The sequence below is a fragment of the Notechis scutatus genome, chromosome 14, assembly GCF_049901735.1.
Source record: "Notechis scutatus isolate UNSWTSFEM ecotype Mainland chromosome 14, rNotScu1.2, whole genome shotgun sequence".
NCBI lineage: Eukaryota > Metazoa > Chordata > Lepidosauria > Squamata > Elapidae > Notechis > Notechis scutatus.
The window spans coordinates 7,685,352-7,699,947 of record NC_142022.1 but is presented as its reverse complement, the minus strand read 5'-3'; the positions used below and the strand labels follow the sequence as shown (position 1 = coordinate 7,699,947).

The window sequence follows — 14,596 nt, the reverse complement described above, 5'->3', positions numbered from 1 at the left end:
GGGGCTGGTCCCAGCCTGTTCCTTCCGTCTCCCCACGTCACAATCTCTAGATCCTGCCAATGATGTGTAATTTTATTTATTCTATTTACGTAGCCGTTCGCCGTTTGGCAGAAGTGGTGCCCTTTCTTTGATTTTTACAAATATATATATATATATATATATATATATATATTTGTGTTTGTTGTTTTTTTTTACAAAAATAAATATTCCCTCACCCAATGGAAACAGTGAGCTATTCTTTCCTCTACGAATGGCTGGCCACGTTAACCCAAGGGCAACCAACCGTGGTTTGGGGGTCTTATTTTAAATGCTATGCAAACCGAGTTAGGTCTGGTCAACTTGGTTTGGCGAAAGCTAGTTGCAGTCTTACATGGTTGCCCCTGTCATGCCCCTGGTGGAGACTGACTCTGAGGGAGAGGAGGAACAGCCGACAGGGAGTGGAAGTGGGGCTCCGGAGGTTGTGGAGGAGGCTGGGGAAGGGCAGAGGCCGGCTGGGCAGTCAGAGGAGGACCCAGGCCCATCCCCTATCCATCTTAGGGCACACAGGGAGGAACAGAGAAGGAAACAACTTGGCTTATGAGAGAGGAAGCGGCCATGATCCTCTTCGTGGGCTGCAGCTGTGACAACTGGATAAGAGGACGGACATGCGTACAGGCCAGTGCTGGAAACAAAGCATGGAAGTATCTCTAGTTTATTGTTCCTCTCTTGAGTTTGGCGTCCTTCCCAGTGTGTGTTCTGTTCTCCGTGGACGTCCTCCAGCCCTGATCTTGTCTGGTTTGTGTTGTTTTTTACTCTTTATCATTTAAACGGCATTTCCTCCTTCTTGTAACTGCTTGTGGAGGAGTTTTTTTTGTCTCCAGTCAAGGATATTTGGAGCTTGGAAGCAAAGTGAAGGAATAAAAGGGGCTTCGCCTGTTTTTTTGTGACTGTGTTTATTTTGTATCCCACCCTGGGTCATCGCAGCCCCAGAGAAGAAGGGAGGCTCAAACTATTCTCCAAAGTCCTTGAGGGCAAGACAAGAAGCAACGGATGAAAACTCACCAAGGACAAAAGCAACCTGGAACTCGGGAGGAATTTATTGAAAGTTAGAACAATTAATCCATTGAATAAATTGCTTCCAAAAGTCATGGCTGCTTCATCACTGGAGCCTTTTTAGAAGAGTCTGGGCAACAGAATCGTATAGGGCCTCCTGCTTGAGCAGGGGTTGGACTAGAAGACCTCCCGAGGCCCCTTCCAGCTCCGTTATTCAACACTTTCCTCAAGAAGACCTCGATCAAGAGAGGCCAGATCCCAGGAATCCAGAACTCGGCTCCTCCTCAGGAGACGCCGCCCACGAGCCGAGACACCGCCGTCTGGGCGCTGAAGATACAATCGTTGACGGAAACCCCGTCGTAAGAAGCTCCCACTAGGCTAAGGGGCAGATTGTGTTGCTTCAATTGGGAAGTAGCACTTTCTGGAAAAAGAAAAGAGGGGAAGGGAAGGAAAGGGAAGATAGAAGAAAGAGAAGGAAAAGAGAGGAAAGAGAAGGAAAGATAGAAGAAAGGGAAGGAAAGATAGAAGAAAGGGAAGGAAAAGGGGAAAAAGAATGAAAGAAAGAAAGGGAAAATAGGAAGAGAAGGAAAGACAGAAGGGAAGGAAAGATAGAAGACAGGAAAGGAAAAACAAGGGAAGATAGAAGAAAGAAAAGGAAAGATGGAAGGAAAGAGGAAAGGAAAGAGTAAAGGAAAGAAAAAGGAAAGTTAGAAGAAAGGGAAAAATGAAAGAGGGAAAATAGGGAAGGGAAGGAAAGAGAAGAAAGGGAAGGAAGATAGAAGAAAGAAGGAAAAGAGGAAAGAGAAGGAAAGATAGAAGAAAGGGAAGTTAGAAAGGGAAGGAAAAAGGAAAAGAATGAAAGAGGGAAAATAGAAAGGGAAGAGAAGGAAAGATAGAAGGGAAGGAAAGATAGAAGACAGGAAAGGAAAAACAAGGGAAGATAGAAGAAAGAAAAGGAAAGATGGAAGGAAAGGAGGAAAGGAAAAGAAAGTAAAGGAAAGGGAAAGGGAAAGTTAGAAGAAAGGGAAAAAATGAAAGAGGGAAAATAGGGAAGGGAAGGAAAGATAGAAGAAAGGGAAGGGAAGATAGAAAGAAAGGAAAGGAAGTCCTCCATTTACGACTGCAATTGAGATCAGGATTGCCGTTGCTAAGCAAGGCAGTTGTTAAATGAGTCACATCCAATTTTATGCCTTGCTTTATCTTGGTCGTTAAGCAAATCACATTCGTTGTTAAGTGAGCTTGGCCCCAAAAGCCAGGCTTAAAAACTTACCAATGTGTTTCCAGTGGCCGAGTGTGTACTGGGGAATGCAGGACTAAAGAAAGAAAAAAATTCACAAAGTTATTTGAGTCGGATAGGAGAGAAAAAATAAAGATTTCTTTTTTTTTTTTAGTTGCAAAGTTGCAGCCAGAAGTGCAACCTTGGATTAAGAGGAGCATCGCGTCTCGATTAATGCAAATAAATCGTTCTAGGCGTCAGGGAACTTACCTGATGGACTTTAACAATGGAGCGAACAGGCTCCGCGGAGATTCCAAGGTGCTTTCTAACAGCCTCCTGAGCTCTGCTTAACAACTCACTGTGAGGAATTGTGTTCGGGTCACCCAGGTGTGATGTAAACCAGGCGCCACCGAGCATCACCTGATAATCAGAAACATAAAAACAGCCACCTTAAAGCATGGTGGCTGGGGGATTCTGGGAGTTGAAGTCCATCCCTCTTAAAGCATGATGGCTGGGGGATTCTGGGAATTGAAGTCCATCCCTCTTAAAGCATGATGGCTGGGGGATTCTGGGAGTTGAAGTCTACGCATCTTAAAGCATGCTGGCTGGGGGATTCTGGGAATTGAAGTCCATCCCTCTTAAAGCATGATGGCTGGGGATTCTGGGAGTTGAAGTCTACGCATCTTAAAGCATGCTGGCTGGGGATTCTGGGAATTGAAGTCCATCCCTCTTAAAGCATGATGGCTGGGGGATTCTGGGAGTTGAAGTCTACGCATCTTAAAGCATGCTGGCTGGGGATTCTGGGAATGAAGTCCATCCCTCTTAAAGCATGATGGCTGGGGATTCTGGGAGTTGAAGTCACGCATCTTAAAGCATGCTGGCTGGGGATTCTGGGAATTGAAGTCCATCCTCTTAAAGCATGATGGCTGGGGATTCTGGGAGTTGAAGTCCACCTCTTAAAGCATGCTGGCTGGGGGATTCTGGGAGTTGAAATCTATGCATCTTAAAGCATGCTGGCTGGGGGATTCTGGGAGTTGAAGTCTACGCATCTTAAAGCATGCTGGCTGGGGGATTCTGGGAGTTGAAGTCTATGCATTTTAAAGCATGCTGGCTGGGGAGTCTGGGAGTTGAAGTCTATGCATCTTAAAGCATGCTGGCTGGGGGATTCTGGGAGTTGGAGTCCATCTTAAAGCATGCTGGCTGGGGGATTCTGGGAGTGGAAGTCCACCCATCTTAATGTATGCTGGCTGGGGGATTCTGGGAGTTGAAATCATCTCTTAAAGCAGGCTGGCTGGGGAATTCTGGGAGTTGAAGTCCACCCCTCTTAAGGTGAGTTGAGAAACAACACTATAGCGAAAAGTAAATTAGCTCCAATTCCACTATTAATGAGGTCACCTCAACGCCTCCCCTTTTCGGCCATGCTCCAAATTTAAAAGCACTTGTGTTACGCATCGAAAATCCCGACAAGAAGGTGCGAAAGATGAAAAGTCCACAATCCCCACACTTCGTACCGTCAGTCGAGTGGCAGAGCCTTGGTGACCGTTCTGTTCGGGAAATGCCACCGAGTCGTAAACGATGCCCAACAGCGGGCGATCCTCGAACGATGGCACCAAATGGCCAAATCCCTGGGGAAAAAAAATTTTTTTTTTAAGAAATGAAACCTTTTTGTTTAAAAAAAATAAATCACTTTTTTGGAAGCCTTGCTCAAAAGGTCCCAAAAGTAATACGGGTAAGTCCTTGGCCACCGGGACCGGAATGCCCGTCGCTAAGCAAGATGGTCATTCAATGAGCCAGTGCCTGTTTTTAGGACCCTTAAGTAAATCCCCAAGGTTGTTAAGCAAATTTGGTTCCCCCCCCTGCCGGTTGTGGGCTTGGTTTGGGTGGGATTTAAGTTTTTCCTTTCTTTGGAATCACGTTATTAGCCAGAAATGCTACCGTAACAGGAAGTTGTGCGTTTTCGTATTGCAGATTCACCACCGCCACAGAAACCGCTTGGATGGCTAGCAGATCTTGGATAAGGGGTTCAAATCCGGCAGGGAGCAAGTCAGCCAGAGCTGGGAGGAAAGGAGGAGAAGAAATATCAGATTTTTTATTTTTTTCAGATTAGCCCTTGCAAATTTGCTAGTCCTCAAGGCTGCACCAAAGCAATCAACCACGTTAACGTGGCTTCGTCTTAGGTTGCAATTTCCTGCAAACAGATCAGTAGTGGGATTCAAAAATTTTTTACTACCGGTTCTGTGGACGTGGCTTGGTGGGTGTGGCAGGGGAAGGATATGGCAAGATCCCTGTTCCCTCCCCACCCCAGTAACCTGCTTTCCAGCTCTGTTCTCCTCTTCCCCTTCCTCTCCCCAAGCCCCACTCCCCAAGCCCCACTGATGACATTACCTAGTTGGGCCATGAAACGTCTGCGAGAAAACTAGTAAGCTCAGAGATCACCCAGAACCCCACAGCTGGGCGGGGGGGTTGGACTAGATGACCTGCAAAGTCCCTTCTAACTGTTAAATCTGCATCCGTATCAGTTCTCCTCCTGCTGCTCTCTGCAAACCCTACTTCCTTTTAGCACTGATGACGTTACCGAATTGGGCCATGAAACATCTGCGAGAAAACCAGCTGGCTCAGAGAGCACCTAGGAGCCCCACAATTCTCCTCCTCCTTCCCCCTTCTAACACTGATGATGTTCCCTAGCTGGGTCATGAAATGTCTGCAAGAAAACCCACCAAGCTCAGAGAGCACCCAGAACCCCACAGCTGGGCGGGGGAGGGGCGAGTTGGACTAGATGACCTGCAAGGTCCCTTCTAACTCTGTTAATCTGTATCAGTATCAGCTGGGACTCGATGGGAGGCAGACTGGGACCAGTCAGACCGGGGCCAGTCAAGAGGCGGTATTGGCCGGTTCTCCGAACTACTTAACATTTCCGCTACCGGTTCTGTGGAACCGGTCCAAACCGGCTGAATATCACCTCTGAAACGTGTGTGTATGTGTGTGTGGTCCACACTTCACAACTGCAATGACAACCCCCCTGTGAGGAAGCACCCCTTTCTACCTACCTCTGGCGGGCAAAGCGCTGATCACATGATCGGCCTCCATGTTGCCGTCCTGCAGCGCAATCTACGGAAAAACAAAACCACTGTCGGCTCTAACATTCGCTATTCAGGAGATGGATTCCCCGAAGTTAGAAATCTAGCTCGCCGTCCACTGAGCCTGATAAGCTACACTTCTTACATGCAGGGATTATTATTATTTTTAAATCGATTAAAGAGGGAGGTTCCTTCTTGCTGGCGCCCAGATATACAGATAAATCAGATGCTGGAAGGGACCTTGTAGGTCATCTAGTCCAACCCCCAACCCGCCTGAGCAGGAGACCCTACACCTGATCCCAGGACAAGGCAATCGTCATAAATATGAGTCATTTGCCAAGGGTCGGAATTTTGATGGGGAATAGTGCAACGGTTTTGTAAGTGTGAAAAACAGTCACTTTTTTTTCCCAGCGTCGTGGTAACAGACACTAAACGAGCAGTTGTAAGTCAAGGACTACCTAGAATGAAATGACACTGCTTCTGTGCACCATGATATGGAGACCCCAATGTTGGGAGAAATGATGATCCCGATCTTTGGAATCATCCTCTTCATTTAAAGACCCTATAATCCCTGGCGGGATGCAGTCTGGGCAACTAAATGGAGCTAGTTTTAGTGGCCGGATGCCCTTCCCGTCACCAATGTGGAATTATGTTCAGCAGATATATTCTCGGATGGAAGACTGGAAGGAGGAAAACTGGGGGGGGAACTAAGGGACACTACATCCCCAAGATTTTGGTCATCTTCTCCCCACCTGCCAGGACCCCGAGGTGGTTCTGTCCAGTCGTTTCACCAGGGCGTTGCAGTGGATTTTGACCCCTCGTTCTCTTGAGAAGGAAGCTAAACTTTGGGGAAGGGTCTCCAGTCCGCCACGCAGGGACCACTGGCTCCAGTGCCCTTCCCGGGCCTGGCGGATGAGCCGGCAATCCACTGGGGAAGTTTCTTCTGGAAGGAAAAAAGAGGAGAATCTGGAAATGCTTCCCCGGTTGGCCAAACCTGGTTAGGGGGTCGCCCCTTCCCCACAACCACCAAGAAGAGTCTAGACCACCATCTGTCAAAAATTGTCTTACCTCACCGCGCATGCGCGCGCCTCAAAGCTGATTTTCGGCCTCCCAAAGGCTTGAGGAAGGCTACCGCAGGCTTCTGCAGGCTTTGCAGGCCGAAAACTAGGCCCGTTTCGTCACTTCAGGTATTTTCGGAAAAACAGCCTTGGGGGGGCCGAAAATCAGCTGTGAGGCGGAGTGCATGTAAGGGGCCGGAGGGGGGATTGCGTAGGGGACGTGGGGGGCGCACATTGCCTTCTGGGTACTGGCACGTGTGCGCGAGCATCAAGCGTGCGCGCACAATTTTTGGCACAGGAGCCCAAAAAGTTTAGCCACCACAGGTGTAGTGTCTGCTGGGGGGGGGGTTGGACTAGATGACCTACAAGGTCCCTTCCAACTCTATTCATCCGTATCTATATATCACCTTCCTCTCCTCCAATCTGTTTATTATCAAATCAAATCAAATGCTTATTCTCAATGCACCAAACATGTATACAATGAATTATTAAATATTATTAATATTGGTAAGTTGGCATTCTGCTGGCAGAGGTGCTTGTGCCCTTGTCCAGCAGGCAGAAATTCAACAGGTAAGTGCTCAGCTTCTCTCTCAGCACCCAAACTGCCCGATCATAGGGTTAGCCTGCAGCTAATCCTCGAATTATGACCGTAATGAGATAGACATCTTGGTCGCTAAGCAAAGCAATGAGCTGTTTAATGAGCCGCGCCCCATTTTACAACCTCTTTTTGCTAGGTTACATCCCTGGTTGTTAAGTGAATCACAGATCCATTAAGCCAATCCAGCTTCGTCCGCCGCTTGTCGGAAGACGGCGGGGAAATGGAGATCAGGTGAGCTCGGGATACTGCAATTTTATTTCATCTTTAAAAAATTGGATGTGTTAAAAGGATGGTTTGGATGACCTTTTCCCCCACCCACCCCCTTAAAAACTCACTTTTGGCAAGGGTCATGCCCAGCATAACCGAACCATGTTTCCGCTCAGCCAGGAATAACGCTGGGAAACAGGAACGGATGCTCAACGCTCGGGAATCGCCAGCGAAAACTCCCCGGCAGAGACTGTCTATGGCTATATCGGCCATCTGAAAAAGAGAAAACACCACCAAATTAAAGACAGTCCTCGATTTATGGACATTCACTTAGCAATAAATATCTCTCTCTCTCTCTCTCTCTCTCTCTCTCTCTCTCTCTCTCTCTCTCTCTCTCTATATATATATATATATATATATATATATATATATATAATCTGTCTGTCTCTCTGTCTCTCTGTCTGTCTGTCTGTCTGTCTGTCTGTCTCTCTATCTATCTATCTATCTATCTATCTATCTATCTATCTATCTATCTACTTATCTATCTAGATATAGATATATGCAAAATACCACTCACACATCATCACAAAATCTCCAGAACCGTAAGGCCTACAAACTTGAAATTTGGCACATATATTCCTCTTGGGTTCTAGGTGCTCGCTAAGAAAGGATTTTTCCAAATGATCATCAGAGCATTTAGAGTATTTCCTATATTATTATTATTATTATTATTATTATTAATTATTAATTATTATTATTATTATTATTATTATTATTATTATTATTATTATTATTATTATTATTATTATGCTCTGATGCTAAGGATTACTAGCATGGGTATCAAGCTAGTAATAATATGTTTATATTCTATTCATTGGCTAGTCTGCCAATAAGTTATTCTACATTTCTCTAGTCTCACATCATCCATTACAGAAAGAAAGAATATTTTAAAAGAAGCACAGCCTTCCCTGCATTGAGCTGATAAGGCAGAAGGATTCCCACCCTGTTTTTTTCCCCTTTGCCCCACCTTTCAAAACACCAGCCTTAACAGAATATAAAATATTCTTTTTTTAAAAAAAAAGAAAATTTCTCCTTTGGTTTAAGCTTCCTTACCATTGTTCCACAATTCTTTTCTGTTTGCACAATGCTTCCCTTTTAGCCTTGACCCGAAAACCTTGTCACCCTAGATTTCTGCATGCGGGGGTTGTTTTCCAAGGAAACACCACAGAAATATTATGTAGACTATCCTGTCTAGGACTATCCTGTCTATTTACTTTCCCCCCCTGTGTTTGGAAAATCAAGTTTCTTGGTTTAATTTCTATGTTTTCCCTGTGTTTGGAAAAATGAACTTTCCAGTTTATTTTCTATTTTCTTCCCTGTGTTTCGAAAACAAGCTTTGCAGTTTAATTCCTTATTTTTTTCCCCTCCATGTTTGGAAAAAATGAACTTTCTGGTTTATTTTCTATGTTTTCCCGTGTTCGAAAAATGAGCTTCCCCAGTTTAATTTGGTTTTTTTTTCCTGCGTTTTTAAATGGATGTGGAAACTTAGCAAGTGAATTTTCTCCTGTGAAAAAAATGACTTATTTTTGCATGCCAAGCAGAGGTTAGAAGGCAGAAGAGCAGAGCTAAGGGTTGGGTGGAAAGCAGGGTGAGATTTTTGGGGTGGGAGTTAAGAAGGGTTTTCTTGCTCATGGAAATACCTCCTGGCCAAAACGACGGGCCACGAAAGCGTGGATGGTCTCATCGGGTTCGGTTCCACGAGGGGCCCACAGTTCCTTCAACCCACTCCAGACAAGAGGACTGGAGAACGGTGGCACCGTCTGGAAAATGCCCCTGAAACAGAAGAAATAGTATCGATGAAGGAAAATATTTGTAGCTCGGGGTTGGAAGGAGGTGGTCTCTGAGCTTGGTGGTTTTCTTGCAGACGTTTCATGACCCAACTAGGTAACAGCATCAGTGCTAGGAGGGTGTTGGCTTGAGGAATGGAGGAGGGAGGGAGAAAGTGCTGGAAGAAGACTGTGGGGTCTTTGATGCTGTCTGAACTTGGGTGTTTGCTTACTGGCGCATCATAACCCAACTAGGTAAAATCATCAGTGGAATGGGGGATTGTGGAGTGGAGGAAGGAGAAAGAGAAGGAGAAAGACGAGAAGACGAAGAGGAGGAAGGAAGGGGAAGCAGATTGTGAAGTCCTTGGATGCTCTCAAAAGTTTTGTCATTTTCTTGCAGACATTTCATGACCCTACTAGGTAACTGCATCAGTGCTACCAGTAGTAGGCTGGTGCTAAGAGGCTTTAAGCACTGATGATGTTCCCTAGCTGGGTCATGAAACGTCACCAAGGACCCCCGATCGGATTTGGCGGAATGATGGACGTACTTAAGGCCGGAAGGGAGTTTGTGAAGGGAACCTCCAACGTAGAGGTAGCGATTTTTCGAGGCCGGATGGTCTCCTGGGACAGGAAGAACGTCAGCTTCTAACCCAAGCTCCGAAATCTAGAATAAAATCACAATATCGTTGCACTTGAACCAGGAAATGTCACCATAATTTCAAAGTGCAATGATCGATCTCTCTTTCTCTCACTTTCTTTCTTTTTCTCTCTTTCTTTCTGTTTCTTTTTTTGTTTTTCTTTGTTTTTTCTTTCTCTGTTTCTCTTCCTCTTTATTTCTCTGTCTCTGTTTCTCTCGCCGTCTTTCTCTTTCTCTCTCATTATGTCTTTCACTTTCTCTTTCTGTTGCTTTCTGTTTCTGTTTTTTCTCTCTTTCTTTCTGTTTCTCTTTGTTTTTTACTCTCTCTCTTTTTCTCTCTTTCTCTTTGTCTTTCTCTGTTTCTTTCTCCGTCTTTCTCTCTTTCTCTTTGTTTCTCTCTCTCTCTCTCTTTCTCTTTGTTTCTTTCTCCGTCTTTCTCTCTTTCTCTCTCTCTCTCTCACACACACACACACATACACACCTTCCACACCCAGCAACACAACTGGGACCACAATTTCCTTTGCCGAGCAAGCCAACCAATAAGAAAATTGACCAGATTCCCTGGCCATTTTTTTATTTTTTTTTAACCACAGTCGTTCAGCAAATCCCGCCGGAGTGAATCACATGGACGTTAAGTGAGTCCAGCTTTTCCCCAATGACTTTGTTTGCTGGAGGCCTCCAGGGAAGGTCGCAAAAAGGGGACGGCGTGACCCCCCCCAGGACGCCGATGCAACTTCAAATGAGTGGTTGTAATTTGAAGGCTACGTTTGGCTCCATCGCCTGAAGAACCTACCATGAGAAGGGTGTTTTTCCCTACAAGTCCGGCAGGTCGGATCCCTCTGGGGCCGTGTTCGAAAACAGCCCCATCTTCTGTCCGGGTGGAATGAATCCATCCCCCCAACCGGTGGCTGCCTTCCAAAAGGGTGACCTGTATGGATGCCCGGGGCGGGGGGAAAGCCAGGAAAAAGAGAGAAAAATAAGATAATACAACACATCGATTGGGTTGGTTGTGGAGTGGTGCGGTCACCTCCCAATCAGGAGGCTGTGTGAGTTCAATCCTAAGTAGAAGCAGATATTTCTCTCTCTCTCTCGGCGTCGTGAGATTATCTGCCAAACAAAACTCCGCCTTGGCAACAGGAAGGGCATCCGGCCAGTAAACACACTGCTAGCTCCATTCGGTTGCCCAGGCTCCACCCTGCAAGGGATTATGGCCGTGATGGCGAACCTATGCCACAGGTGACACGCAGAGCCATTTGTGCCGGCATGCGAGCTGCAGGCAAACTTACCTCACTGTGCATATGCGTGTGTCTCACAGCTGACTTTTGGCTAGTTTGAGGCCTTTTTCGGCCTCCCAGAGGCTTCAGGAAGGCTTCTGCAGGCTTTTCAGACTGAAAATTAGGCCCGTTTCATCACTTCCTGTTTTTCCGGAAACGGGCCTAGTTTTTGGCCTGCAGAAGCCTTCCTGAAGCCTCTGGGAGGCCGAAAAAGACCTCAAATCGGCCGAAAATCAGCTGTGAGGTGAAATGCAGGTAAGGGGGTGGGGGGAGGGGGGTTGCGCACCATTTTTGGCACAGGAGCCCAAAAGGTTAGCCGCCACTGGATTATGGGGTCATTAAATGACAGATTGAGTTGGTCATACATTGAGGACTTCCTTTATGGTTGTTTTGGCCCGGATGGAAATTAAGAGGAGGAAGAGAGGATTCCGAAAACGACTCTTTCCCCTCTTAACTTCCATCCGGGCCAAAACACCCATACAAGGTAGGTAGTCCTCGGCGTATGACCAAAATGAAAACCCAAATGTCCGTTGCTAAGTGAGTTTTGGCCCCATTTCTTGCCACAGCGGTTCAGCGAATCGCTGCAGTTAAGTCGGTAACACCGTCATGAAGTGAATCCGGCTTCCCTATCGAGTTTGAAAGGATTGCAAAAGGGGACCCGCACTGCGACCGCTGTAAATACGAGCCAGTGGCCAAGCGTTCGAAGTTCGATTCTGTGAATGCTGCGACGGTCATTAGTGTGAAAAGTGGTCATAAGTCACCTTTTTTTAAAAATGCCGTTGTAACTTCGAACAGTCAAATGAACTGTTGTAATCCGAGGAGCCTAAAATGTCCATTGCTAAACCAAACAGTTGTTATAATTTGATATGTGCTACAATCTAGATTTTATGTTTTGTATATTAGATGTGACATGGGTTATTTCACAAATGTAGTTTTAACTCTGTCCTAAATTTTATTTGTCTATAAATCAAATACTGATCTTTGACAGCAATAAATCTCTTTGATTGGTTGATTGATCGATTCAATGGGCAAAGTTCTCACCTTAGAGGCCAGTGAACTTCTGGCAAGGTAATAGCAAGCTGCGAGACCAGTTACTCCTCCGCCCAGGACGGCTACTTTCAGCTGCATTGGGAATCTGAAAGGAGAGAGGATGCGATAAAAGTTGGGTTTCCAAAAATCTGGGTGAATTCCCCCCAAATTGGGTAAAAGTGGCTTCCCTTTGGGTGACGGCACACGAACCCACGACCCAATCCCAGCAGGGAGCGTTCAATTAAATGTAATGAATTCAATTGCCTCATGAATTTGTGGGCGCTCCAACATGGGAGGTTTTTAAGAAGAGATTGGACAACTGTTTGTCTGAAATGCGATACGGTTTACTGCTTAAGCAGGGGTTTGGACTATTCTTTTTTCCTTCCTTCCTTCCTTCCTTCCTTCCTTCCTTCCTTCCATCCATCCATCCATCCATCCATCCATCCATCCCTTAAGTTTTCAAGAAGAAACTGGAGATTTGTCTGGAATGATTATAGGCCCTATATTAATTATATTATATTATATTATATTATTATATTTATTATATTATATTAATTATATTATATTATTATTATATTATTATATTATATTATATTATATTATATTAATTATATTATATTAATTATATTAATTATATTATATTATATTATATTATATTATATTATATTATATTATATTATATTATATTATATTATATTATATTATATTATATTATATTATATTATATCATATCATATCATATTATATTATAGGGTCTCCTGCTTGAGCAGGGGTTTGAAGACCTCCAAGGTGCTGCCTTCCAACTCGGTTATGAGAGAGGGAGGGAGGGGAAGAGGAGTGAAGTGGAAGAAAGATATGGGAAGAGAGAGGAAGGAAAGAAGGAAATGGGAAAAAGGAAGAAAGGGATGGGAAGGGAGGAAGAAAGAAAGGGATGGGAAAAGGAAGGAAGGGATGGGAAAAGGGAGGGAGGGAGGGAGGAAGAAAGGGATGGGAAAAGGAAGGAAGGGGAAAGGAGGGAGGAGGGAGGGAGGGAGGGAGGGAGGAAGGAAGGAAGGAAGGAAGGAAAAGTAGTAACATCAGAAGCTGATCCACATGCAACTTTAGGCTCCTCTTCTTGCATTGCTTTAACTTACTATTATTTCCACCTCTTATTATTAGGTTTTCACACACACACACATCCCTCCTTCTGCTAGGAGCCCATTTCACACCCACCCACACCCACAAAGTCTGAACTCTCTCACTTCTCACGGTTGTTCCCTTCCTAACCCTTGCAGGGTGTTAATCCGTGAAGCTTTGGGTCGCACAGATCCTGGATTTAATCCCCGCCCCTCTCCCGTCCCTAATCGTAGATAAAATGCCTTTTTATCTGCCTTCCAACCCTACCAGAGGCGTCAATATCCACCTCCTGCAAGCTTTGCTCCTCCCGCCCCCGCTTTTTTCCCTCTCTCCTGACCCCAATTTTGCAAAAACACTAATCCCTCCCGCGTGCAAATCCCGCCTTCGCCCACTTCCGGGTGCATTCATACGACCAGCGATGACACGCGTGTCGCAGCGGCCCCTCTAACCTGAGGATCAGCCAACTCCGAGCTTCCAGTCCCCCTTCCCAGTGCAGTTGCGATGCGAGCTCCGCCCTTCCTCGCCGGGATTGGTCAAAATGGGCGTCACCCTTCTCGGATTGACGTCACCCTTCTCGGATTGGGCGGATTGCCTCCAATCGGAGGGCGTGGGCGGGGACTTCGGGATGTTGACGGAAGTGGTGTGATACACCATTGAGCCATTTTTATTTGATTTTATTTTATTCTCGAGATCGCACCTAAATTACGTTTTGGTTTTTTTTTTTTAAATTAAGCCAATCAGACCAGATCTAATAGAGCTCTAGGTCTGATTTAACAGAGATAAATTCATGAGGTCTAGGATTTTCACCTCCTTGGACATGAGAGGAGCTGGGAAATGCCTCTTAAGGTGTGATTGCACAACTCTGCAGGGTTGTTGTGCAGCTTAGAATATATAAATTAATACAATCATTCATCATGTCAGTGTCTACTGAGAATTAAACCATTACTTTTGGGCTCGCAAGAGATTCCAATGAAACCCCTGCTGTCCCTATTCACCAAATGCTATTTTAAAAAAAAAAAATACTCTAGGGAGGTCAGACTCCCTCTGTCACTGGAGGTTCTACCTCCTGAGTGAGCTCTTGTGCTAATTTGGCCCCAATGAGGCGGTTCCAGATGGTTTGCAAGGCCTAAATTCAGAATACAGGGATTTTTTTTTTTAAATTAATATCAATTAAATAATATTAAACTTTTTTTTGTCGCCTATTGCACTGCCCAGTTTCAGAATAACCCAGGAATTACTACAACCTCCCTGCACACATGCAAAAAACACACAAGAGAAGCGCACAGACTCACAGGTTTTGATCCTAGAGGGAAAAAAACTGCTCTCCAGTTGCAAAGAAGTGAAACACAAGTTACAGAGGCAGCGACGGACCTTAAATTAAGACATAGAAACTAAGCCTGCAAAAATCAAACTGCCAGCTTGTCTGTTCTTGGCCACTTGCAACCCAAACAAAAAAAATCCACTTTTCGGACAATTCTGTTCCAGGCGTTTCGAAAAAGGGGATCTGACAATGGGATGGAAAATGG

At 45.3% G+C, this 14,596-nt stretch overlaps 1 protein-coding gene and 1 long non-coding RNA gene across 5 annotated transcripts in view; one reads left to right on the top strand and one right to left on the bottom strand.

Moving 5' to 3' along the window:
• LOC148129522 (uncharacterized) overlaps positions 1 to 14,596 on the top strand; it is a 268,357-nt gene that overhangs the window by 183,844 nt on the left and 69,917 nt on the right. The gene's annotated exons all lie outside the window — the stretch shown is intronic.
• Positions 1,056 to 13,584, bottom strand: PPOX (protoporphyrinogen oxidase). 4 transcript variants are annotated; one of them, XM_026690223.2, is made up of 13 exons: positions 13,520 to 13,584; positions 11,967 to 12,060; positions 10,445 to 10,579; positions 9,563 to 9,678; positions 8,889 to 9,021; positions 7,317 to 7,461; positions 6,078 to 6,268; positions 5,296 to 5,356; positions 4,184 to 4,302; positions 3,760 to 3,873; positions 2,519 to 2,668; positions 2,303 to 2,345; positions 1,056 to 1,453 (listed from the first exon to the last, which is right to left on the bottom strand). In XM_026690223.2, the coding sequence occupies exons 2-13, from the start codon at positions 12,051 to 12,053 to the stop codon at positions 1,317 to 1,319; spliced, it is 1,431 nt and encodes a 476-aa protein (XP_026546008.2). In that variant the 5' UTR covers positions 12,054 to 12,060; positions 13,520 to 13,584; the 3' UTR covers positions 1,056 to 1,316. The 4 variants fall into 4 exon arrangements, with proteins under 4 accessions (XP_026546008.2, XP_087799628.1, XP_087799627.1 ...); XM_087943502.1 differs by having other exon boundaries at positions 6,078 to 6,265; XM_087943501.1 differs by having other exon boundaries at positions 13,196 to 13,564.